This window comes from Agrilus planipennis, unplaced genomic scaffold, assembly GCF_000699045.2.
Source record: "Agrilus planipennis isolate EAB-ADULT unplaced genomic scaffold, Apla_2.0 scaffold88, whole genome shotgun sequence".
NCBI classification, from domain to species: domain Eukaryota; kingdom Metazoa; phylum Arthropoda; class Insecta; order Coleoptera; family Buprestidae; genus Agrilus; species Agrilus planipennis.
The window spans coordinates 909,618-937,308 of NW_020438872.1; the positions used below are offsets into that span (position 1 = coordinate 909,618).

Below are 27,691 nucleotides of genomic sequence, written 5' to 3' on the forward strand. Positions count from 1 at the left end.
CGTGCTGTCAAACCTACACTAGCAAGGAGATCGGGCTGAAACTATAGCTACAAGCTATCCAAGGATGGTACTATAGAATGTCACCTCAAGGTAGGCCTAGTGGCGTCATCTCTTGGTTAGGCCGGAAACTTATCAATCCACCCTCGTATATATCATAATGCCTTCGATAGTTGTCTCTTCCAATCAAAAAGAAATAGGGGTGAGTAAAAAGGATATACTGGACCTACCTGCATATGTGAGCATTCTGATGATTATTGTTCCTGGTTGAAGAAAATATAAGAAAATGCAAGGAAAGTAGAAATGTTAAAAGACGATGCATAACAAAATTCAACTTGATTTATACACATTCTGCGTTCACTTTATTGTTAATTAAAACTGAATGGAAAAAAGTTACTCCAAAAACCCACTGATTGAGGTTGGTTCGCATTTTAATTTTGATTTTCAGCAATAATTCGAGCAACCTGTTTCACACATCTATATCGGCCTCATTTTGCTTCCGTTTAATAAAACATGTGTGTCATAAATGGCTGTTTTTCTTTATCAAAGTGTACAGCTATGCGCATATGGTACGTAACGGACATTGACAGTTCGCTGGTATGGGTAATATTTACAGTTAAATAATTTCGTATTTTATGATGTTTGCTATTTTGATGTTAGTTTCCACATTTGCATTTTCTACCTAATTGTACACACACATGTGTAAAATGCATTCACGCACTCGGGTGGTAAATAGCTCTCTACTCACATATCCACTGCATGCAGCAGCACTGGCGAATTAAGAACCAAACATCGGGATATTCTATTGAATACAACCCTCAAAGGGCGGCGTCATCTTTTGAATAATACGGAAATACTTTCAGCCAATTTTTAATATAAGTAATAATTTAATTTATAAATGCAATTTAATATTATAATCTGATAATAATCGAACAGTTTCGTTATTTTTCGAATGACACCCCATTTGACATTTATAAATTTTTCATTTCTTTCGATACGATTTTTGCAAAATCTGTTATCTTAATGAGCCCCAGCCCTTCTTAATTGTCACAATATGCTGTGAAAATTTCATTCAAAATGACCCGATAGTTTCGGCTGTGCGTTGAATAGAAAACTACCCTTTGAATAAAAATTACGAGACAAATCGATCGTCCCAAACTATTTAAAATAATATTTTTCAGTAAAGAGGTAAAATAACCCTTGAATATTGTTTGAGGAATTGCAGGTATTTTAATAAAAACAGGTATCTGTTGCAGTGGTCGCTGGCTAGATGCCAACGTTCTGTATGCGCCGCATTCCTCCTGCTAAAATGCTGAATAAGCTGAGAAGAACTCAAAGGTCCGACCGGTGTTTTACACTGGTCATTTTAACAGAATGTTTTCAAACTTTACGTAGAACGCGTTGTTCTACTTTTAAAATTTTTCTAAACGAAGATTAAATATGCATGCGATGGTATCCACTTTGCAATATCCCACTATTGTTTACTCATCACCTCGTATTCTCTTCTTTTTCGTTTGTTTTACATCGGTAGAAAGCGTATACGTACATAACGCCGTCTGATAAAAATGTTTCGAATTTTTCGGAAAAATTTTATGAACTAATTTAGACATTCTTTGTTTTGTTATTCAATTTCGTTGCGATAAACTTTTTGTAATCACTTATGGAAGATTAAAATTATGATCGAAAACTGAATATGGTTAAGTCCAAAAAACTTTTTAAAAATTTAATTATCGCGTTTTATCACCAAATGTTGCTGCAATAGTAATGTAATGTGGTAAAGTGTGTAGTTTATTTTTAAAAAGAAAAATTTTGTTTTAAAAAAGGAATCAGATTTTATCTTGCTTTTGATCTATCCTTAGCGCGGTAATTTAAAATAAATGAACTGAAATAAGTATGTTATGGTAAAGAATGGTTGGCTTCGAGGATTAAATCCTAAATAAATTAAGACGTGTTAAGGATCAAGAGCAACGACAAACATTGCAACAGGATGACACACGGGAATAAAGTTAAGTCCCTCTCAAGGGATACATGCTTACCAGTTCCATCTCGGATCCAGTGGTTCATGGCTCTAGGCGAAGCTTCAACGTAACACTGCACCAGGACGTCACTAGCCAATGGCGCAGCAACAAGCTGGTTCGTCACTTTTATCAACGGGGGAACTGAAAATTGAATTACTTTTAGAGCCTTCAACAATGGTTCAGCCCATTCGCATCGCCGCGCAATTTCATATTTTCTATCAACGCCTCGATAACAAAAATTACTTCCTTTTGTACAGGGTGTCCTACATCTATCTTTCAGCCAGGCATTCCTTTGTCTGTCAGATAAAGCACGCTTGCTAGATCGTTTAAGAAAGTAGACATTTGTCGTTCGTAAAGGACCTGTACCCGAACATTTAGGAGCTTATTTAGTATTATCCTTATACAGGAACTTATTCAATATTATCCTTGCTATTTTCCAGCGTACTGTTCACATTTTTCTTAACAGAAGGGAAAGAGAATTGCTAATACATTTAAGATGTAGTTTATAGGTATTATGTGTGTAAAACTTTGATAAATAGTTTTGAATAGAAATGCCTTAATTCTAAGTACAAATAATTAATTCCATGACTCCTACAATCGTAAACGTTTCATTAGAAATTTAGAACTCGAACAGTCAAGTAAAATCATATTTATAGTATATAGCTATTAATTTTAGGTTTATCATTTTCCATTTTAGATTTAATTAATATTATTACCCAAGATTAATCCTTCATTTGCGATAGGGTTATAATCCTTCAAGGATAAACTACGAAAACAAACCTTAAAAGTCACAAAGAGAATTTTGCCATCAAACAACAACAAGTTGTAACAACAATCCTATATTTTGATTTCGTGTAGGTAAGGTCTTATGAATAAATTCAAATATCTAAGCTTATTTTGGTTGAAAATATTTTCAAATCGATTGATTAATAGCTAATTAGTATAGTGAATGAAATTCACCCTCTCCTTAGTTTGATTGGATGTTCCGAAGGAGTTGGAACATCGCTTTCGTGTAAAAAAAATGCATTCTGAGGGACAAATAATGGCAATGTTGTGTGCAAAAATAATGTTTGTCGTAGATTTGTTAAATTGCTCGTCAATAATTCTCGACTTGGGATTCTAAGATGTAACGAATCCAGAGGTCTATTAAAATCCACTGGCTTCCGTCTTGGCTTCGAAAATAAAACTTTTCTAAGCTCGAATATGAAATTTTGCTTTAATAAAGAAAGTTTCTTGGCGAGAATGGAAACCACCAGCGGATAGTTTGTTATTTTGTAACAAGCGAATTTAAAGAGCGAACTTGACAGTTATTCGAAATGACTTTCATCCCGAAAAACAGACGAGACATCAATTAGTTTCCAAGTTCAAACGTTTGAGTTTATATTTAAAATAAATAAAACATAAATAAATAAACACGATGAATGTTTTAATTTATTTTTGATTTATCTTCAACAACTTTCTTTAACTTTTGCTATCGACCTTCTTGTTATCGCTTAAGTACTTATTAAAACCGTAATTAAATTTTACTTACACCGAACTTTCACTATGTAACGTTTGCTGACTGTTGGAGGAATCCCATTGCTTGCAATGCAGAGATAAACCCCCATATCGTTACGTTGAACGTTGTGGAGAACCAGTGTATCACCTTCGAAAGTCTTAATAACTGTAACAAAAATATATTTTTCTTGTAGTTTGCATTTGGATTTAGCACAAATAACGATTTTGGAAGTCGATTATAAAGGTTTCATCACGTATATTTATTAATGAGCAATTTTGTGTGATATTTATTTTATTGAAAATTTTAAAGACTTAAAAAGAGACACGTATTTATAATGTCGGTTTTGTCTGATACAAATTTAATTTGCGTGTGTTCATAAATCCATTGATTAAACGGTCTTGTCGTTTGTCCGGTGAGGCTACAGTTCCTAATTTTTAATAGATTTTATCTGTATTTGTTAACAACGAGTTTATATCAATAGTGTTTCACTTTTCACCAATGTTAGAAGATATTGTCCAATGGTAGAAGAAATTGATATGTTTTCTCGAAGTCGGAATGCTTTTAAGCGTCTGCTACGTCATCATATAACAAGTGCATTCAGTTATTATGTGGTGTACGTCCAGGGAATTTACTACATAAAAGTCGAGATAAATATATAAAGTTGTCAGGAGCACTTCTGTACAGTCTTATATACGTTTATAATAAAACGGTAGCTAAGGCTTGCACACAATAAGGCCATATTTCAAAATGCCAGGATGTAGTATCGGCTACGAATCCAGCCGTTGCAGACGACTATTAGGTACCGGGCTTCGCGGACGTTGCCTTACGGAACTGCTAACCCAATCGGAAGAATAAAGACAAATGTTTAAAGGCGCATATGACAGATATAAATGTCACCCCTAATATTGTACTGTTCAGTTGTACGCAAATGTTCTAATGTCCAGTATGGGCTCCGCTACATACTTCGTTCTAAATGTGTCGGGTTGTTCGGAAAATCATTTCGTTTTTTCCCGACAGAGGATTTAATTGTATTCTTTTGCACCCAACTTCACATTTAAGCCGTATAATTTTTATATGCTTTGAGAGCTCATATAGNCTTTCGAGTATTTTAGTTGTGCCTATGTAAAAAAATGTTTACTAGGTATATTAATACATCCAACAAATATAGTCTTTGTAAGTATTATAGTTACGTTAGTATGTACGATCAAGAAATATTAATTACATTAGAGCAAAATAAGCCTATGAAAAATTGTTTGGTTTGAGTTGGCCCGAGGGAGCTAATTGAAATAAACATTGTCATTTGGGAAATGGAAGTGGGGAAGCAATAGCAAAGGAAGACGTCGACAACGCACAAATGCAAAAGGTAACGACAGTTACTTCAATTGCTAACCAGTCTTGAGATTAGTAAACAGCAGATAAAAATAAAAATAGGTGCAATGCTTACAGGTGTTTTACAACCACAACTAGAGTGATGGACCCAAGTGGGTGTCTTTTTGGTGCTTGGGACTGGAAGAGCCTTCGGCGGAGCGAGAGTCCAAGAATAGGGGGGAAATGTGACGGTTGTAATCGCATAGTCGTCGCTGACGTTGTCTTCTTCCGAACCTTTCTTTGACTTCGACTTTTTCTTCGGTTTCTTCAGATTCTCCTTCACCACAGGTTTTCGCGGTTTCGTCATTTCCACGTGCTTTGGCGTGCTCTGAGTGGTGGTTGTCTTCACCAGAAGATGTAGTTCTAGTAACAACAAAAATTCACGTCTTATTTCTGTAAATCGTTGCAAATGGATATTTTTCTTTGCACATACCCTGTAGTCGCACAGTACCCTCACTTCTGCCAACAATATTTGTGGATGAACACATGTAATCGCCAAAATCTCGTTTCTCCAATGATTTTATTGTCAGATTCATAAAATAGGAATAGTCGCTCAAAGTTGTTTCTGTTATAATATATTTGTCGCTAGGCAGAAGCTTTTCTCCTAAAACAAAATAATCTAAAAGAACTTGTAATACCCGGTAAATACGAGGTTTATATAGAAAAACATTGCGCTACTATACAATTAATCAGGCTGACAAACTTTGTAAATAAATTGATCTAATTGATGACAGTATTTATTTAATTAGAAAATCATACAACTTTTCCTTTAAACTAATGACTTATAAAAACACAAAGAAAATCGAGACGAATGAAAACTATATTTTATGATTAATAAATGTTGATTAAATTACGTATAACTCAGTTAAAAAAGTTCTTACGTTAAAAAAGCTATAGCTCTTGCAATATTTGCAGGCCAGTAAGAAATATGAAAATAAAACAGAATATAAAATATAATTTCTGTTAGGTACTGTCTGATAAATCTTTTAAATTCAAATCCAACTTTGAATGAGTTAAAGTGTTAAATAAAGAAGATTACACATGCAGATTCAGTACAACTAGCAGCAGAAATTTTGTAGACGAAAGAGCTTTTCAGTGTTAAACGTGTTAAATGGATAAGCCACTGATTACATATTCGTGTTGGAATTGAGTCTGATACCTAAACAAACATGTTAATTCATGAGAGTTACATGGTTCCTTACAATTCAGGACATATATTCCGTCCAACTTCTACTAAATAATTCATTATTCTTTTTTTGCGGCGAACAAATTTGAAATAGTCCAAAAACTGCAAGAATTAGTTCAAAGGAGACAAGCATTTAACGTTTGAGCATTGTAACTTAATTATTTCGGTTGGCATAACATTTAGGACATTATCTTTGAGCCTGCCTTTGTAAGTATTTTATTGCTCAAGACGATAATTCAATTACTGCCTAAGATAAATTCAAAAAGTACAGTTACCGAAAGATGAAAGGGAATTAATGTCACAACGTAATTCTTTCATAGATATTTCAAGTAAAACATCTCAGTAACCACGAAATTAGTAATACGCAATAGATGCTATGTCGAATAATTGTCGAGTGTTACTAAGAATTAGAATCGTCGAATAGCAGAGGTAATACTGACTTCAAAAAAAAATTATTAGGGATAAAACCGAGTTCCAAAAGTTGCCGATTATGAACGTAATTTTGAGAACAAGATTTGTCGAGTATTACCTCTATTAATTGACGAAGATAATTATTTATTTCAACCGTTGGTTCATAAATCATAGAAAAATAAAGCCGGAAAGTATTTATTGGACGCCGCACTGGAAAACCGTTGGCACCATGAGATTCTACGTATCTTTTTACGTAATTGTTGCTTCTCTGAACTAAGTAAATGCCTTCCATCTCCGAATAATCTTACGAGCGCTTTTCTACCTCTTTTAATCATTTTATATATATTAGCAAAAAGAATGCCGGAAAGTATTTATTGGACGCCGCACTGGAAAACCGTTGGCACCATGAGATTCTACGTATCTTTTTACGTAATTGTCGCTTCTCTGAACTAAGTAAATGCCTTCCATCTCCGAATAATCTTACGAGCGCTTTTCTACCTCTTTTAATCATTTTATATATATTAGCAAAAAGAATGCCGGAAAGTATTTATTGGACGCCGCACTGGAAAACCGTTGGCACCATGAGATTCTACGTATCTTTTTACGTAATTGTCGCTTCTCTGAACTAAGTAAATGCCTTCCATCTCCGAATAATCTTACGAGCGCTTTTCTACCTCTTTTAATCATTTTATATATATTAGCAAAAAGAATGCCGGAAAGTATTTATTGGACGCCGCACTGGAAAACCGTTGGCACCATGAGATTCTACGTATCTTTTTACGTAATTGTCGCTTCTCTGAACTAAGTAAATGCCTTCCATCTCCGAATAATCTTACGAGCGCTTTTCTACCTCTTTTAATCATTTTATATATATTAGCAAAAAGAATGCCGGAAAGTATTTATTGGACGCCGCACTGGAAAACCGTTGGCACCATGAGATTCTACGTATCTTTTTACGTAATTGTCGCTTCTCTGAACTAAGTAAATGCCTTCCATCTCCGAATAATCTTACGAGCGCTTTTCTACCTCTTTTAATCATTTTATATATATTAGCAAAAAGAATGCCGGAAAGTATTTATTGGACGCCGCACTGGAAAACCGTTGGCACCATGAGATTCTACGTATCTTTTTACGTAATTGTCGCTTCTCTGAACTAAGTAAATGCCTTCCATCTCCGAATAATCTTACGAGCGCTTTTCTACCTCTTTTAATCATTTTATATATATTAGCAAAAAGAATGCCGGAAAGTATTTATTGGACGCCGCACTGGAAAACCGTTGGCACCATGAGATTCTACGTATCTTTTTACGTAATTGTCGCTTCTCTGAACTAAGTAAATGCCTTCCATCTCCGAATAATCTTACGAGCGCTTTTCTACCTCTTTTAATCATTTTATATATATTAGCAAAAAGAATGCCGGAAAGTATTTATTGGACGCCGCACTGGAAAACCGTTGGCACCATGAGATTCTACGTATCTTTTTACGTAATTGTCGCTTCTCTGAACTAAGTAAATGCCTTCCATCTCCGAATAATCTTACGAGCGCTTTTCTACCTCTTTTAATCATTTTATATATATTAGCAAAAAGAATGCCGGAAAGTATTTATTGGACGCCGCACTGGAAAACCGTTGGCACCATGAGATTCTACGTATCTTTTTACGTAATTGTCGCTTCTCTGAACTAAGTAAATGCCTTCCATCTCCGAATAATCTTACGAGCGCTTTTCTACCTCTTTTAATCATTTTATATATATTAGCAAAAAGAATGCCGGAAAGTATTTATTGGACGCCGCACTGGAAAACCGTTGGCACCATGAGATTCTACGTATCTTTTTACGTAATTGTCGCTTCTCTGAACTAAGTAAATGCCTTCCATCTCCGAATAATCTTACGAGCGCTTTTCTACCTCTTTTAATCATTTTATATATATTAGCAAAAAGAATGCCGGAAAGTATTTATTGGACGCCGCACTGGAAAACCGTTGGCACCATGAGATTCTACGTATCTTTTTACGTAATTGTCGCTTCTCTGAACTAAGTAAATGCCTTCCATCTCCGAATAATCTTACGAGCGCTTTTCTACCTCTTTTAATCATTTTATATATATTAGCAAAAAGAATGCCGGAAAGTATTTATTGGACGCCGCACTGGAAAACCGTTGGCACCATGAGATTCTACGTATCTTTTTACGTAATTGTCGCTTCTCTGAACTAAGTAAATGCCTTCCATCTCCGAATAATCTTACGAGCGCTTTTCTACCTCTTTTAATCATTTTATATATATTAGCAAAAAGAATGCCGGAAAGTATTTATTGGACGCCGCACTGGAAAACCGTTGGCACCATGAGATTCTACGTATCTTTTTACGTAATTGTCGCTTCTCTGAACTAAGTAAATGCCTTCCATCTCCGAATAATCTTACGAGCGCTTTTCTACCTCTTTTAATCATTTTATATATATTAGCAAAAAGAATGCCGGAAAGTATTTATTGGACGCCGCACTGGAAAACCGTTGGCACCATGAGATTCTACGTATCTTTTTACGTAATTGTCGCTTCTCTGAACTAAGTAAATGCCTTCCATCTCCGAATAATCTTACGAGCGCTTTTCTACCTCTTTTAATCATTTTATATATATTAGCAAAAAGAATGCCGGAAAGTATTTATTGGACGCCGCACTGGAAAACCGTTGGCACCATGAGATTCTACGTATCTTTTTACGTAATTGTCGCTTCTCTGAACTAAGTAAATGCCTTCCATCTCCGAATAATCTTACGAGCGCTTTTCTACCTCTTTTAATCATTTTATATATATTAGCAAAAAGAATGCCGGAAAGTATTTATTGGACGCCGCACTGGAAAACCGTTGGCACCATGAGATTCTACGTATCTTTTTACGTAATTGTCGCTTCTCTGAACTAAGTAAATGCCTTCCATCTCCGAATAATCTTACGAGCGCTTTTCTACCTCTTTTAATCATTTTATATATATTAGCAAAAAGAATGCCGGAAAGTATTTATTGGACGCCGCACTGGAAAACCGTTGGCACCATGAGATTCTACGTATCTTTTTACGTAATTGTCGCTTCTCTGAACTAAGTAAATGCCTTCCATCTCCGAATAATCTTACGAGCGCTTTTCTACCTCTTTTAATCATTTTATATATATTAGCAAAAAGAATGCCGGAAAGTATTTATTGGACGCCGCACTGGAAAACCGTTGGCACCATGAGATTCTACGTATCTTTTTACGTAATTGTCGCTTCTCTGAACTAAGTAAATGCCTTCCATCTCCGAATAATCTTACGAGCGCTTTTCTACCTCTTTTAATCATTTTATATATATTAGCAAAAAGAATGCCGGAAAGTATTTATTGGACGCCGCACTGGAAAACCGTTGGCACCATGAGATTCTACGTATCTTTTTACGTAATTGTCGCTTCTCTGAACTAAGTAAATGCCTTCCATCTCCGAATAATCTTACGAGCGCTTTTCTACCTCTTTTAATCATTTTATATATATTAGCAAAAAGAATGCCGGAAAGTATTTATTGGACGCCGCACTGGAAAACCGTTGGCACCATGAGATTCTACGTATCTTTTTACGTAATTGTCGCTTCTCTGAACTAAGTAAATGCCTTCCATCTCCGAATAATCTTACGAGCGCTTTTCTACCTCTTTTAATCATTTTATATATATTAGCAAAAAGAATGCCGGAAAGTATTTATTGGACGCCGCACTGGAAAACCGTTGGCACCATGAGATTCTACGTATCTTTTTACGTAATTGTCGCTTCTCTGAACTAAGTAAATGCCTTCCATCTCCGAATAATCTTACGAGCGCTTTTCTACCTCTTTTAATCATTTTATATATATTAGCAAAAAGAATGCCGGAAAGTATTTATTGGACGCCGCACTGGAAAACCGTTGGCACCATGAGATTCTACGTATCTTTTTACGTAATTGTCGCTTCTCTGAACTAAGTAAATGCCTTCCATCTCCGAATAATCTTACGAGCGCTTTTCTACCTCTTTTAATCATTTTATATATATTAGCAAAAAGAATGCCGGAAAGTATTTATTGGACGCCGCACTGGAAAACCGTTGGCACCATGAGATTCTACGTATCTTTTTACGTAATTGTCGCTTCTCTGAACTAAGTAAATGCCTTCCATCTCCGAATAATCTTACGAGCGCTTTTCTACCTCTTTTAATCATTTTATATATATTAGCAAAAAGAATGCCGGAAAGTATTTATTGGACGCCGCACTGGAAAACCGTTGGCACCATGAGATTCTACGTATCTTTTTACGTAATTGTCGCTTCTCTGAACTAAGTAAATGCCTTCCATCTCCGAATAATCTTACGAGCGCTTTTCTACCTCTTTTAATCATTTTATATATATTAGCAAAAAGAATGCCGGAAAGTATTTATTGGACGCCGCACTGGAAAACCGTTGGCACCATGAGATTCTACGTATCTTTTTACGTAATTGTCGCTTCTCTGAACTAAGTAAATGCCTTCCATCTCCGAATAATCTTACGAGCGCTTTTCTACCTCTTTTAATCATTTTATATATATTAGCAAAAAGAATGCCGGAAAGTATTTATTGGACGCCGCACTGGAAAACCGTTGGCACCATGAGATTCTACGTATCTTTTTACGTAATTGTCGCTTCTCTGAACTAAGTAAATGCCTTCCATCTCCGAATAATCTTACGAGCGCTTTTCTACCTCTTTTAATCATTTTATATATATTAGCAAAAAGAATGCCGGAAAGTATTTATTGGACGCCGCACTGGAAAACCGTTGGCACCATGAGATTCTACGTATCTTTTTACGTAATTGTCGCTTCTCTGAACTAAGTAAATGCCTTCCATCTCCGAATAATCTTACGAGCGCTTTTCTACCTCTTTTAATCATTTTATATATATTAGCAAAAAGAATGCCGGAAAGTATTTATTGGACGCCGCACTGGAAAACCGTTGGCACCATGAGATTCTACGTATCTTTTTACGTAATTGTCGCTTCTCTGAACTAAGTAAATGCCTTCCATCTCCGAATAATCTTACGAGCGCTTTTCTACCTCTTTTAATCATTTTATATATATTAGCAAAAAGAATGCCGGAAAGTATTTATTGGACGCCGCACTGGAAAACCGTTGGCACCATGAGATTCTACGTATCTTTTTACGTAATTGTCGCTTCTCTGAACTAAGTAAATGCCTTCCATCTCCGAATAATCTTACGAGCGCTTTTCTACCTCTTTTAATCATTTTATATATATTAGCAAAAAGAATGCCGGAAAGTATTTATTGGACGCCGCACTGGAAAACCGTTGGCACCATGAGATTCTACGTATCTTTTTACGTAATTGTCGCTTCTCTGAACTAAGTAAATGCCTTCCATCTCCGAATAATCTTACGAGCGCTTTTCTACCTCTTTTAATCATTTTATATATATTAGCAAAAAGAATGCCGGAAAGTATTTATTGGACGCCGCACTGGAAAACCGTTGGCACCATGAGATTCTACGTATCTTTTTACGTAATTGTCGCTTCTCTGAACTAAGTAAATGCCTTCCATCTCCGAATAATCTTACGAGCGCTTTTCTACCTCTTTTAATCATTTTATATATATTAGCAAAAAGAATGCCGGAAAGTATTTATTGGACGCCGCACTGGAAAACCGTTGGCACCATGAGATTCTACGTATCTTTTTACGTAATTGTCGCTTCTCTGAACTAAGTAAATGCCTTCCATCTCCGAATAATCTTACGAGCGCTTTTCTACCTCTTTTAATCATTTTATATATATTAGCAAAAAGAATGCCGGAAAGTATTTATTGGACGCCGCACTGGAAAACCGTTGGCACCATGAGATTCTACGTATCTTTTTACGTAATTGTCGCTTCTCTGAACTAAGTAAATGCCTTCCATCTCCGAATAATCTTACGAGCGCTTTTCTACCTCTTTTAATCATTTTATATATATTAGCAAAAAGAATGCCGGAAAGTATTTATTGGACGCCGCACTGGAAAACCGTTGGCACCATGAGATTCTACGTATCTTTTTACGTAATTGTCGCTTCTCTGAACTAAGTAAATGCCTTCCATCTCCGAATAATCTTACGAGCGCTTTTCTACCTCTTTTAATCATTTTATATATATTAGCAAAAAGAATGCCGGAAAGTATTTATTGGACGCCGCACTGGAAAACCGTTGGCACCATGAGATTCTACGTATCTTTTTACGTAATTGTCGCTTCTCTGAACTAAGTAAATGCCTTCCATCTCCGAATAATCTTACGAGCGCTTTTCTACCTCTTTTAATCATTTTATATATATTAGCAAAAAGAATGCCGGAAAGTATTTATTGGACGCCGCACTGGAAAACCGTTGGCACCATGAGATTCTACGTATCTTTTTACGTAATTGTCGCTTCTCTGAACTAAGTAAATGCCTTCCATCTCCGAATAATCTTACGAGCGCTTTTCTACCTCTTTTAATCATTTTATATATATTAGCAAAAAGAATGCCGGAAAGTATTTATTGGACGCCGCACTGGAAAACCGTTGGCACCATGAGATTCTACGTATCTTTTTACGTAATTGTCGCTTCTCTGAACTAAGTAAATGCCTTCCATCTCCGAATAATCTTACGAGCGCTTTTCTACCTCTTTTAATCATTTTATATATATTAGCAAAAAGAATGCCGGAAAGTATTTATTGGACGCCGCACTGGAAAACCGTTGGCACCATGAGATTCTACGTATCTTTTTACGTAATTGTCGCTTCTCTGAACTAAGTAAATGCCTTCCATCTCCGAATAATCTTACGAGCGCTTTTCTACCTCTTTTAATCATTTTATATATATTAGCAAAAAGAATGCCGGAAAGTATTTATTGGACGCCGCACTGGAAAACCGTTGGCACCATGAGATTCTACGTATCTTTTTACGTAATTGTCGCTTCTCTGAACTAAGTAAATGCCTTCCATCTCCGAATAATCTTACGAGCGCTTTTCTACCTCTTTTAATCATTTTATATATATTAGCAAAAAGAATGCCGGAAAGTATTTATTGGACGCCGCACTGNTATTATTTGTTCCGGTCACTCCAAAATTTTTTAGACGGTAAAACCTTCACCTCAAATGAGGAGGTCAAAAACCTCCTCGATCAGTTTTTTGCCAGCAAAGACCAAAAATTTTATGAGCGTGGAATTATGCTACTACCAGAAAGATGGCAAAAGTATTTGTGAATTATACGAAAACTGTCTTTCATTTCCACAAAAAAAAACGAAATGACTTTCCGAACAATCCTATATTTTGTTACTTTTACCTTTATCATCACTTTTGATGATTATGATTGAATTAATACTTTAGCATACTGTGGTACGAGATTCTTGAATGTATAAAATGTGATGTTTGTTTAAATTGGTTCGATTTCCAGCGAAAATTCTTGTACTTGAACACGTGCTAAACTGATAACGCTCTGTGAGATCATTTCTTTCGGGCCAAAGATAATAACGGATTTGAATTTTAGATGAAGTAAGATTTATCGAAAGCAGAACGTAGTGGTAAAAGGGTTGTCAGTAAGGGGAGTACTGAGAGAAAGCACAATCTGAATTTTTCATTGCACACGTACGCCAACACTGGAATGCAAATAGGTGTTCGGAGAGCCGGGTTAGGTAACAGGGGTAGCACAGCTGGCTTCCACGTCGATGAGATATTATTTTGGGAATTTAAATAAATTGTTTTCTTACAGGCGTATCGATATCGACGTGTGGAGACAACAAACACTTAACTACCACGCAGGAACAGGGAAAATCCAATTTTCCTTTCAGATAAATTTTCATTCTACAAAGCAAATGTCTACCTTACCTACCCATGCATTCAGCAGAGCATGTTGTGCACAACTTTCAACAAAACGAACTACAAATACTACAGCAAAGAATTAGCAATTTATTTGTTTTTCGGAATTCCAAATTTCGAATTTACGTTATGATGAAGACGCTTTCATTTAGATTTAACTGAAAAAATAGAATTCTAAAGGCCGCCAATGCCCATTGATTAGTTTGTAACCAAAGTAAAATCCGTTAGTAAAGCTCTTTTCAGAGTTGAACATTTACTAGATTTCATCGGGAGTGCGTCTCATACATAGATATTTGTAACAATTTTAATTAAAATCATCAAATCCGTTTGCAACTAACCTTACAAGTACAGAGAAGCCAGAAGCCCATTCGGTTGGAGTTTTTGTTATCACACAAAGATTAAAATTCATTGTGATTTACATATAGACATTGATGGATTTAAAAGTTCACATTGCAAGGGATTAGGATTAGCTCTTTAGTCAATAATAATTAAAATAACACTTACCCTGTTTTTCTCTGTTTTCGTGTCTTAAAGTGATGTTTCTGTTGTCTTCTCTTCTCCATATGAGACTAGGTTCAGGAACTCCGGTTGCTTTACATTTAAGTCTTACCGTGCCACCTTCCATTGCAACAGAATCACTTTCTGATGAGTCGGCGTCATTTATAATATCCGGTGGAATAACTACTTCTAAGTGACCCATCTAATAATTTAAAAGAAATATACTATAATCAATAAAATAATCCACAAAAAGTTTTATTTCAGATGTCGAATTAATTGGTTCATTCGAAAGATTGCAAAAGATTATTAAACGCGATGTTTGGAGTACGATTCCAGTTTTAAAAGAACGTTAAGATAAAGGGGAAAAATCGTCGGTATTAGGTAATGGGGACAATACCTGACTGCGCATCGGATTAGTGTTTATTTGGCACATGTACGTTCCAGAGTCATTCTTTTGCACATTGGATATGTGAAGCATCCAAGTGTTGTGTCCATTATGAGTTACAGAGAGTCTAGTATTTTGAGATACCATTCGAGTATGAATTGCTAAAATTGCTTTGCTATCCGACTTGATCCAAGCAACCTGAAATAGAAAGAAAATACGTTGAGAAACACGCAACAGCATATTCACGTTTCTGCAGTAACAAATAAACACATTTCAAACAATCGACTACCAAAAAAAAAAAGACGTTGCAATATCGAAAAGAATCCAAATTTCGATCGGCAAACATTACACGTTATAGGTTCATGGATCAAACAAATGTTGGGCCCAAAAAGCGAACTTTTTATTCATGTTAAGGTTCTGACCGATCTATTCCACTGTAATTTTAAAGTTTCATTTGTCTGGAAAGCAACTGTTGCGTGTAATAATGGAGAATGAAGGCTAGAGGCAAACCAATTTCAATATAAACTTTATTGTATCTGCTGCTGTTTGAAAACCACCACATCAGAGAAAATCGAAAACAATTAATTATTTATCGATGGAAACATTTGACCGATCGTATTACATACAAAACTTGTGCAAAATAGTATATCGTAGTGTAATTACCGATTTTGTTTCGTCTTTACATGTCGTCAAGTGGGAATGTACTGGAATGTTCTCGAATGTGCTTATTTGTGGAAAGAACTGAACACTGATTAAAGCGAACAGAAAAAAGAGTAAATAAATTTCTTATAGGTACGCCTTTTTTTGTGAAAAAGGAAAAGTGTCATTGATTCTATTTTTATTACGACATTGCTGGAAGTCGTGGACGTGGAATCAGAAGGAAAAGAAATGCTAGAGGGAGAAGAGATAAGACCTATCAGTGGTTCAAGTCTGATTTTATTACCAATGCCGAGCTGATTTCGATGAAGTCGGAAGCAAATTGAATAAGAACGTTCCTGGTTTTGATTGAGCCCTTTTATTATATTCTATCGAACAAAATACCTACTAATGTTCCCATTCTCATAAAAATGAATATTAATCGGAATCGTCATTCTGTAACAGAAGAAGTAGACACAGAAATGATCGAGTGTCCCCAAAAAAAATCTCATAATAATAATAATAATCCTTCTTAAAGAAAAGTTTATATCTTTTCCGCACAATTTATTTGAAATCAAACTAACGCTCGACGAATTAGAAACCGAAATGATAAAATTACATTACAAGTGCAACATTTTAACAGAGTTTGCCACTTATATTTTGAAATGAAGTAACCACCAGTTTCTTTTGTTATAATATATTAAGTAAAGGGTGTTCACCACTATAAAAACTGGCGAAGTCTTTCCTGACTCAGCCTCCAATAAACGCAGCGCGCTCGCCTCAGTGCCGACTACCATCCCTTTGATATCAACGCCAGGCAAAAACTCTTCATAAACCCCTACGATTGCGTCAGGAGATTGAACCGAATCGTTTCATATTACTCTTCCAGAAATGCTACATATTGTACATAGCTACACACACACACTACTTTCAATAGACAAAATTACACCCCTTTTTACGTAAATATATAATGTGAAAATAATTAACGCTTTTTCATTACCTAACTATTGTAAATACCATCCTAATTAAATAAGATTAACAAAGGGAAAAAACTTATTGCCTTACGTTCAGTAATGCTGCAAAACTTTAAGCGTATCTAAGTAGATCAATACATTTGCTTAGATGTTCGTTGTAGTAAGCAGTCTTAAGTTACAAACTCTTGAATTCTACAACATTATAAGACAGAAATAATTCAGAAAAATGAAACGTATCAAGTGACATCAAACAAACGATATGTAATATAATGCCGATGCATACGTATGTACATAAGTATATCTTGGATCTTATTGTTAGAGCAAAAAGATTTAGTTGAGAAGAGGGTAGTTTTCTATCATAAGGGCGAATGTAATTGTAGAATTTTCCATTTCTATTTCCACATTACAGCGGCTGCACTCGTGTCCTTTAACATTTATCTAGATTTGCAGCTGTATTTGCCGACTTTGCACAAACAATATGCGAACGAAAAAAAAAAGGAATAGCAAAGTTGAGTTTCGCCATCATACATATTTATGAAACTAACAGTGTAACACGCGCGTCGGGAGGCGAGATAGATTTAATGTGTACAATATTGATCCTAACCATTGAGTTGTTATTTAAAAAAAAAGATTTCTTGCGGTTTTTTTACACAAACATTTTAACGAAACCGTCATTGCGAATTGTTAAAATTTGTAGGGGTTAGTTAGTTAGTTAGTTAGTTAAAATGTCAAGTGTAAATTTTTGTTTGTTTGCTTGTGAGTAACTATTCCTGGAGAACAAAATTTCCTAATATTTTGAAAACTGAGTTTGATCGTAGATACATCAGTAAGATTTCCATTTTGCTTAATCTTTTTAATTCGTCAGCAGTTACCTTTTCGTCGGTGGTGAAGTGTTTTACAGCTTTATTTGCAAACCTAAAAAATGCAAATAGCCCATCAGTCCTACATTAAGCCTTTTGTGTTGTAAAAGCCTGCCCAAGTGATGGTTACAGAATAATAAACAGGTAACCACGGAATATAATGGTAGGAATCGAGGGGTTGAGGCAATATAGCTTTAAGTTTTTGAATAAACTTCGAGCTGTCTCAATGGAGTGGTAATAATGTTTTTATGAAAAATGTATAGATCCTTTCTAGAATTTCATTATCCTGTATCTAACACAAAACGTTTTTATTTTATTATTACATGATAATAGATATAGCAAGGAGGACCTAGAGACAGATCAGTACTGTATGAAAATAAATAAAAGTAAAACTAAAATACTGGTATGCAAGGGAAGAAAAAGTAGGGAAACAGCGAATATAAAGATAGGAGACGAAAAATTAGAAGAAGTGGCTGATTTTAGATACCCAGGAAGTCAGATAAGTCAGGATGGAAGGAGTAGTACGGATATAAAACAGAGGATAGCGCAGGGTCGAGTCGCCTTCAATAAAAAGAAGTCACTTCTAAGCTAGCGAAAACCGAAAAAGGTTGTTAAAGGTGTGTTTGGAGCACGGCGTTGTACTGGTGCGAAACATGGACAGTGGGCGCGGCGGAAAAGAAAAGGTTAGAAACGTTCGAAATGTGGTGTTATAGGCGGATGATGAGGATATCGTGGGTAGAAAAGGTTAGAAATGAAGAGCTATTAGAAAGAATAGGAGAACAGAGGACTCTATGGAAGTCAATAAAAAATAGGCGAGATAGGTTGGTAGGACACCTTCTCAGGCATGAAGGTCTAGTCAGAGACATATCAGGGGCAGAAACAGGAGTTGGGAGGGGTAGAGGGAGACCCAGATTAAATTACTGTTCGCAAATAGTTAAGGATGTGGGCTGTTCTAGTTTTAGGGAAATGCGAAAGTTTAGCTCAGGATAGGAAAGAGTGGAGGTACGTGTCCAACCAGTCTTAGGACTGACAACCTTATGATGATGATGATGATGATTATGATAAAAGAAAAACGCTTTTTCAAAGCACATTAACGAGAAAATGTACCTATTTAATGAATGTTTAATTTCGTGAATATTGCAGTGCTTTATGTACTCCTTTATTTGAAATGATTTTATATTTTGCAACTGTCTCTATTTTGAAATTTCAGAATTAGCTTTAGGGATATTAAACTAGCAGAGCAGGATTAAAGCTATTAGATTGCGTTGAACACACCAAAACAGAAACTAACTCATTTTTATTTACACTTATAACAAAATACGCTTGCTATAGGATACGTTCTGTAAGAGAAAAGTAAGTAATAGAGAATTGTAAGGAAATTATCGAACAACCCAGCAATGATCCCTGAGGGTACCTGCCACAGATGCCTGCAAAACCTTGGAAAGACTAGTCAACGTGGATGTGGAAACTAAGACCAGAAATCATAAAGCCAGATTCTAATTTAGTGATAAATCAGGTATTTTCTTGATTGTTTGTCTTTTTATTCCCTTTCTAAAAGACCAAAATTTGTATTTTTATATATTAGGATATGTAAATCTTCACGTGCTGATTGCTGTGCAATTCCGAGGTCAAATTTGTTTCATGAATTCATTTTTCAAATTTTTACTCATTCCTAAGTTATGTTGTAAAGAGGTTGCCATGTAATAATCTAAATGTTGGTTCGACGTTCGAGATAGATGCCACAAATTTTTCGATTGGTTAAATCGAGAGATTAATGTAGAAGGATTATTCAAAATATATTTACGTACTTTGTAGTCGGCCAAGTGATTGACAACGCAAGTGAAGTAAATATCCCTGCCTTGGGTGACAGTGTGGTTTTCCAAAGGCTCCAAGAACTCCGGAGGGGGCTTGTCCACCTGACCTGCAACAAGGAAAGATAAGTGCAGATGTATGCTTGCTGAAGGAATAAGTGGAGTGAAACTAAAGATATAGGCGAGAGGATATTTCGATGAAAGCAAGCCGCGAACGTGCACCGCCTGCAAAACGGTCGACAAGAGAATTCAAATACTGGGAATGTCGTCAACTCTGTCGCTTCTAACACCCCCCCCGTCGCCGCCCCCTTTTTCCGACCCCTAACGCCGACCCTTTACTCCTTCCAGCCGCCAAACGCCGCCACCGCACGGTAGAAACGATTTACATTGGAATGCTGTATATTAAATACTTAACGTGACACTTTCTCAGTGTTTCTAACCGACCATCTTCAATTGGCGGCTACATTTTCCTAGTTTTTCCGTTTTATTTTCATTCTTAATAAGGGAAATCAATTTTTTCTAAATACACTCTTAGTGTTCTTATTGTATATGACTCATTATTATTCACAACACCGTTTTCGATCAATTAAATAAATTATTATTTGTTGTTAATTGTACAAAAGGTCTGAATAAAAAAAAAAAATAATTATGTCCATGAAACTTCTAACAATTTCCAGTGCGTTTTAGAAAATACTACAAATGGCGCAGTAAACGCCATCTGTAGCACGATGCTACATTTTAGGATTACGTATGCTCCAACAAGGTCCACTTGTGTGGATATCTATTTGCTGAAAACGAATCCCGGCGTAGCCAACCTCAACGTGATAGGCACGTTAGCTTAATCGAATAAAGTAATTCGAAGTGGTCTGTATTCTGTCGAAACTGCCAGACGCGGATCGCGATTTCGATCTTTTTGGATCTCATCAGCGCGTCGCAGGCAGCTCCGATAGAACACAGACCAACTTTTACCTGCTGTCTTAACAGTGCGTTTTAGAGAATACTAACACTGGTCTGTGTTCAGTCTGAGCTGCCTGCGACGCGCTGATGAGATCCAAAAGGATCGAAATCGCGATCCGCGTTTCGACAGAATACAGACCACTTCCAATTATTTTATTTAATTTCCAGTGCGTTATTATGATATCTACTAAACATCGTTTTCTCCATGAGGCCCTTTTGAATAATATCCAGAGAATTATTCTGACCCTTTCGTTTTAATATGAACAGGACAATCATTGGTTAGTCTCGGCGTTATTATCTACTGTTCGTAATCCTTATTACCTGCTGGACAAGAAAGGATGCAAAGTCAGATCCGTGGTTATTACGGAACCCACAGTGATAGTTGATTAAAAAGATAGCATTTCAATTAGGTAATTCGTTTGATAATAAAAAGAGATATCTGAAAAATCATTCGGATTTTCTTTTCTATACAAATACAAGTAAGTATAACCGAAGGATAAAAAAAAAAGGAGAATGCCGGCAAACTTTGCTTGTCTCAGTAACAAAATCCATCCATTTCAGTCCGTAACCTGTAAGAGAAGGTATGCTTTATCGTAGATTGATCTTAGTATAATAAAAATAACGGAGAAAAATTCAACTCTGCTGTAAGATGGAAAACCATTAGATATAAAACGTTGTCAGATTAATTTTTACGTAAAACTTACTACAGTTTAAAATAAAGTTGAGGCAATATTAAATAAAATTAACTTTCAATAAAGTCTAAAAACTTCAAGTAAAATAATTACATTAGTTGTTAGACTAGGGAGGTTTACATCGTAATGTTTGAAGTTTTTGAAAATTTCTGACTAGGGATTATTAAGGCGCTTTACAACATTACCTTAACCACTTTGAATTCCTTTTTCCTAGCTCGCTTTCGAGAATGAATTATTTGAGGAATTTCGGATATTAGATCGATACTTATTGTAGGGAGCGGAAAATGTTTACAATCGTTTCGTTCATAAGTAGCCACGTTTAATTACCCGAAAACCAAAATAAATTTATTTTATCGATTGAATAATCTTAAAATTTAGAATTAGTTTCACAAATCTGTTAAAGGTTTAATAACCTACCAAAGCGAATTATCCTGTAGATACTTATGACAAGGAAAGCTTCAAAAAAGTTCAAGTTACTATTGGGATCCGTCAAATGGGAGGAGCCTAAAAACATGGCGCCGATTAGGGAAAATTTATCGTAGTTCCTATAGTGTACCGTGCAATTTCCAAGTTTTTAAATTACGATAAAATGATAAGTATTGACACAATATGTGATTGGGCTGACACAAAGCCTCGGAAAGGAAATTTCGTTGAAGGTGAGCGTGTTTTTAATGCCAATCACATTATAAAATTCGGAAATAACAAATCCGGAAGCTAGCCTTCAAATTCCGTCAAGTTTACTGCCTACTTTTTACAAACTTCGGATTTAAAAAGTGATTCACGTTATATAATTGGTGAGGTGATTCTGGGTGATTTAAGCAATATCATATCAATGACTTGCACGTGCAAAGCCGATTTAAGAGAACGTTGCAAACACATTATTGCAACTTTGTTGTATTGCAGCAGGTAGGTTCTTAACCTCAAAATACTTATATCGTATCATTAGAATTGTGTTAAATCAATTACACAGGAATAAATAATTTCTCACTTTATAATTTTAGTATGATTCTAGTTTTAAATATTAAGGTTATGGCTGATGGTAAATACTTGCTGAAATATAATCATGTGCATTAAAATGACGTGAACAAATTTTTATTCCGGAATTCACTTCTTTGATACCTACTGCTTTCATCCAAGCTTCTATTAGTTTACTTTTTTCTCTAATTTTCCGAATATATTTTTTACATATATAAAACGGTTAGTTTTTATTGGAAAGTAGTTAATGTAGGTGAAGAGTGAAGATCTATGTCTGAAGTGCTATTGCAGCTTTTCACTGAACATATTAACTTTTTATTTGATTTAACTTTAGAAGAAAACTTCGTCGACTCCATCATCAAAAAAATTTTTACTTTTTTAACGTGTTTTATTATTTTAATAAACAATTTTACAATTTGCGTGCACAGTTCCTATGTAAATTTTTCCCTCATTCGAGTTATAAATTTTGCCACCAGATGGTGTATGCCCATTTGACGGATCCCAATATATACAATTGCATATGCTAAATATTTTCATGGAACTGAAGTATATTGCATGTATCGTAGTTTAAAGCCAAGGATGAGAGCCCTTTAAGTACCCACCTGATACTGAAAATGTTCTCCGTACATGGATGAATCCCTTCAACAACTAGCTAGCTAAAACAAAGCACCTTTAACAAAAGATGCACTTCTAATGCTTTTGTATTCGTTAGCATACTCAAAGTTAAACTAACTGGTCCCTTTAATAACTGATTATATAGTAACTTTTAATTAAACAAAAATATGTTATGCTAAAAAAGCAGCAAGAAAGCACCCGTTGGCAAAGGAAGAGCTTTTGACATTCATGTTCTTATCAAGAATTTGTTTATTCTAAAACTAATCTTTCACTCAAGAAGTAGGTAAGTACATCAGTTATTTGGAATTACTCTGCGCTTTTGTGTTTATTGACCTGCGGGAGAGCCACATTGGTGTGGTGTGTCTTTTAATGTTCACAATATGAGGGTTTCCATTGTTCTTAGAAATATTTTTTTATGTCATATGACATATGGGGCTTTTAGCAGATCTGCAGAATAATAACGTTCATATACGTTGAATTATAGCCGTCTGCATGGTTTTTTGTATGAAATGAAAAAGTGCTAGGACGTATTCTCGAAAGTAAATATAACATTAAGATCTAGCAACCGATATTCTTAACACCACTTCTCGAAAAGAACAACGCTGATACGTCTGTAATTTTCTTTTTCACTCAGTTCTAAATGTCAGAATTCATTTTATTTTATCCTTTTGCCTCTGCAAATGAGATAACTAAACTGCAAATACTCTGACCTATGTATTATTCCTTTATTTATTTTTTTTTGACTTCATTTTCGACTTATTATTATATACAATTACGATTATACAATTCTCAAGAGAAAGTAGCGTATTATATATTGTGCAAGTTGATGTAGTATCAAATTATTGACAACACAGCACCATCTACGCATGTATATATTTACTATTAGCTGTGTGTTATTTATTAATTGTGAAAAAAGTTTCTAATTGCGTGTAGGGTGTCATTGCAGTAAATTTCGTTTCAATTGGCTGTTGAATCAAATCAGTTCTTTAAAGAATATTACACTACGTAGGATATTCAATTTCATTCCATTGCATTCGCTAAACATTCCAGTATACTGAGGACCATTTATTAACCGTCTAAACTAAACTAGACTGAAAGCTATTTGGCTGAAAGATACAACGTAGCAAGCGAACAGTGATCAATTCTCTGCAACTGATGCTACTGTCAAATTAAAACTGAATTATAAACTTGCCATTCTTCTTTCAGCAAAACAGTGTTATATGCAATAAGTTCTTTACAACTGAGGTAAATTCCGATATCTCGATACATCATTAATGACTCGAATCATTGTGGTAAAATTTTGGAGCATTTCTCAAATGTTGACTGATCTCCAACGAGACAAGCTAATCCAAATTAGAATATGCAGCAGTTTTCCCCAAGATTAATTTTTTGAATTGATAATTTTAGAACGTCAACAAAAAGGCATTCTAAATTTGTAAAATATATTCAATAGTTACATACCATAAACACTAGACTGTTGCACTACAATTAAATTTAGTATTAATAAACAAAATTTAACACAAGAAAACTAAATTTTTAGGGAGTTAGAAAAGCAAAGTAAACTTTTATATTTATAAATAATGTGATGTATGATGCAGTCGAGACATTAGGTAGTTATGTTAATATACAATATCAGCTTATCAGTTTAACAATTTCCCCAGTTTTTTATTAAACTAGAATATTGTGGTCACATTATCTTTTACCTGGTTTCTTGCAATAGTGGCTTCAAAAAGTGTTACTTCGCTAAGGTCTCAAAGGTTTATAACGACACAAAGAACGAAAGAAAGGATAGCACATTTACAGGGAAAGCAACTTCTTTTCATATCAGTAAAAGGAATAAAAGCCCTTTCAATATTCTTTGTAATTTACAGTCAAACTTCCAGTTACCGGCGCGATTTCCAATAGCAAATAGGTGTTTATTGAGATTTTGGCGTGAATCATATTTAGCCATGTTGGGAGTATAATTTTAAAGTTTTGTAATCGTCTTTTTCAATATTTTCTGATGGATGTGGGACGAAAATTATATCTTAGGGACGAAATAGGTGAAGTAGATGCTATTCAGACACACCTGTTAAATTAATTACTAAAAAGAAGGCAATACTCAATTAGTACAATATTATTAAGTAGGATTCGATATATTCAATTATTATTTTTGAGTTCAAACAGGGTATCCATATCAGAGTCACATCAGTTTTCATAGGGCAAGTTCGAAAAAGTTCTTGAAGGATATTCACATTAGTCTTATGGTTCTATGTCAGGGCCACATCAACCTTAATAGAGAAGACTTGAAAGGGTTCATATAGGGTATCCACATTAAGTTCACATCAGTCTTAATAGAAAAGCTTTGTAGGGGTTCTGATAAGGGATCTATATCAGGCTCACATCAGCCTTAATAGGGAAGGATTGAGAGGGTTCATGAAGGATATCCACATTAGGGTCACATTAAGGTCACATCAGTCTTAATAGGACATGCCGCAACATGGTTCAGATAGGGTGTCTATGTCAGCACCACCTCAACCTTAATAGAGAAGACTTGAATGGGTTCATATCGGGTATCCACATTAAGTTCACATCTTGAAAGGGTTCATATCGGGTGTCCACATTAAGTTCACATCAGTCTTAATAGGAAAGCTTTGTAGGGGTTCTGATAAGGGATCCTTATTAGGGTCACATCACTCCTAATAGGGTAGGCTTGAAAGGGTTCATCAAGGATATCCACATTAGGGTCACATTAAGGTCACATCAGTCTTAATAGGACATGCCGCAACATGGTTCAGATAGGGTGTCTATGTCAGGTCCACATCAATTTTAATAGAGAAGACTTGAAAGGGTTCATATAGGGTATCTACATCAAAATCACATCAGTCTTAATAGGAAAGCTTTGTAGGGGTTCTGGTGAGAGATCGATATCAGGGTCACATCAGTCTTAATAGGGAAGGCTTGAAAGGGTTCATGAAGGATATCCACATTAGGGTCACATCAGTAAATAAATCATCTCAATAAAGAAGACTTGAAAGGGTTCATATAGGGTAGAATCCAAAATATTGAGATTTATTTTAAATTAAGGAGCATAAAAAAGAAGAAGTTTTCGTTCTGGGAACGTCTCTTGAGATGTAAGTCCTATTTTTATTTTTAATTCAAATATATCGTCTTCTAATGAATATTTCATAGAGAGCTACCGTTTAAAGTCAATGTGGCGGAAAGGCAGCGGAAGTGACTGACCGGAAGTTAGTGCACTTAATTTCTTTAAGAAAACTGTTTGTGCAAGGAATTCAACGATGATCTAAAAATCCAGTTAGTAGGACGTACATATAGAACGCTGGCAGTTAATTCAAAACGAGGTGTACGAGGTCTATCCCGAAAGTTATAAATAGAGTAACTTTATTCATATTAGGGGATTTGGGCAGGCTGGTCAGGGATACCGTTGGGTAGTAGGGAAGGTAAAAATTCTGATCGTCGTCGCCAGCCAAATCTCAAACGTTCGCCAAACAGCAACGTGCAGCAATGATGATGACCCTTCAAGGATTAACGTATGGAAAACTATTGAAGTTTCGCAATGGCGTAACAATGAATTGTGACACATATAGATAGGTGCATCTGTTTTGTTCGTTTAAAACTGTTTTTGGGTCATACCCCGTATGTAGGTTTGTTGGATGACTCCTAGTCCCTGTATCAAGCAGTTTGTATTTAATGGCGCGGGAAAACGACATGGCTTTTGTTTATTAAGAACAACGGTAACGCCGCCGGTTGCTGTTCAAAGAGGGTTAGCGAATATATCTACGAGTGTCTTAATCCGCCAGTAAATTGAGTCTCTCGGTTAAGTTCAGTCTCTACCGATATACGAAGCTGATAACGCTACGCCTAACTTAAACAACCTTCTGGTGCAAAATGCCGTCAACTGTGAACTACTAGATATCTGAATATGTACTACATAGGTGTGACTTGTGACATATTAGTATGCATCTCATATAAACAGACATCCCGAAAACTGACAGTTTATAACAATACACAACTCGCGCGTAGATAGCAACCCTTGTCGACATCATCGACAAATTTAGCTACTCGACAAAAATCCTAATTCTACATCAACTCGCCGTCTCTGTCGTTTAATCAAAAACAACGCCCCAGCCCACAACAATAAAACGGTTACCTATGCATTCTACATTTACTCGGGTAAATTTGACTGGAACTGATTAATCTAAATAATTTGCCATATGAAACTAGATATTTATTCTAAAATATGTAATAATACAAAAATATTCATGCCAATCAATTCCAGCAGAATTAAATTTGATTTAATTACGTGCAAACTTTGTGAGAAATATTTTCCATGCAAATAAAGCTTAATAAATATTGTTGTGACATCCAAATTGTTACATATTGTTTACGTGGAGATATAAAAAATGTTATTATTATATCTAATGTTTGAATTCATGATACGTAAATATCTAGCTGCAGTTTTAGAGATTCAATTTTTTTTTTTTTTTTGAATTTGGACATCGCATTTACTGTAGGTGTAAATCTGATTCAGTGAAATCAGTGGGACCAGAAATTGGGGGATTAGGTAAAGCAGCAGCAGCATATTGCAAAAACAATCGTAATTGTACTTATATTCATGTCAGTGCCTCGTAGATCAACGACACTACGTAAATTAACGAACGGAGTGTGTACATGGAGATAGGACTGTGCTCGAGCAAACAATACATACATTTAGTATCTTTAGTGGAGCTGCATTCTGTGTGCAAAATGAAAGTAATTTAATTTTACGCTTATGTTACCAAGTTAAATGCACCAATTTATGTTGGAAAAAACTCGAGTAATTTTAAGCACACCAGCACGCACACCATTCTCGAAGGGGCGGATTATTGTGTAATAATAAAAGGTGGAGTACGTATAATACGAGGGTGGATTGATAAGTTTCCGGCCTGACCAAGAAAAACAAGGTTTTTAAAAATTT

At 35.3% G+C, this 27,691-nt stretch overlaps 1 protein-coding gene across 4 annotated transcripts in view; it reads right to left on the minus strand.

Moving 5' to 3' along the window:
* LOC108738260 (lachesin-like) overlaps nt 1-27,691 on the minus strand; it is a 69,459-nt gene that overhangs the window by 8,886 nt on the left and 32,882 nt on the right. For 3 of the 4 annotated variants that reach the window (XM_025979134.1, XM_025979128.1, XM_025979142.1), the window contains exons 3-7: nt 19,493-19,605; nt 15,227-15,412; nt 14,836-15,031; nt 3,547-3,678; nt 2,034-2,156 (exon numbers count right to left, since the gene is read on the minus strand). In XM_025979134.1, coding sequence (XP_025834919.1) covers nt 2,034-2,156; nt 3,547-3,678; nt 14,836-15,031; nt 15,227-15,412; nt 19,493-19,605 — 750 coding nt within the window. The remainder of the gene's footprint in view (nt 1-2,033; nt 2,157-3,546; nt 3,679-14,835; nt 15,032-15,226; nt 15,413-19,492; nt 19,606-27,691) is intronic. The other variant, XM_025979145.1, reaches the window with a different exon arrangement.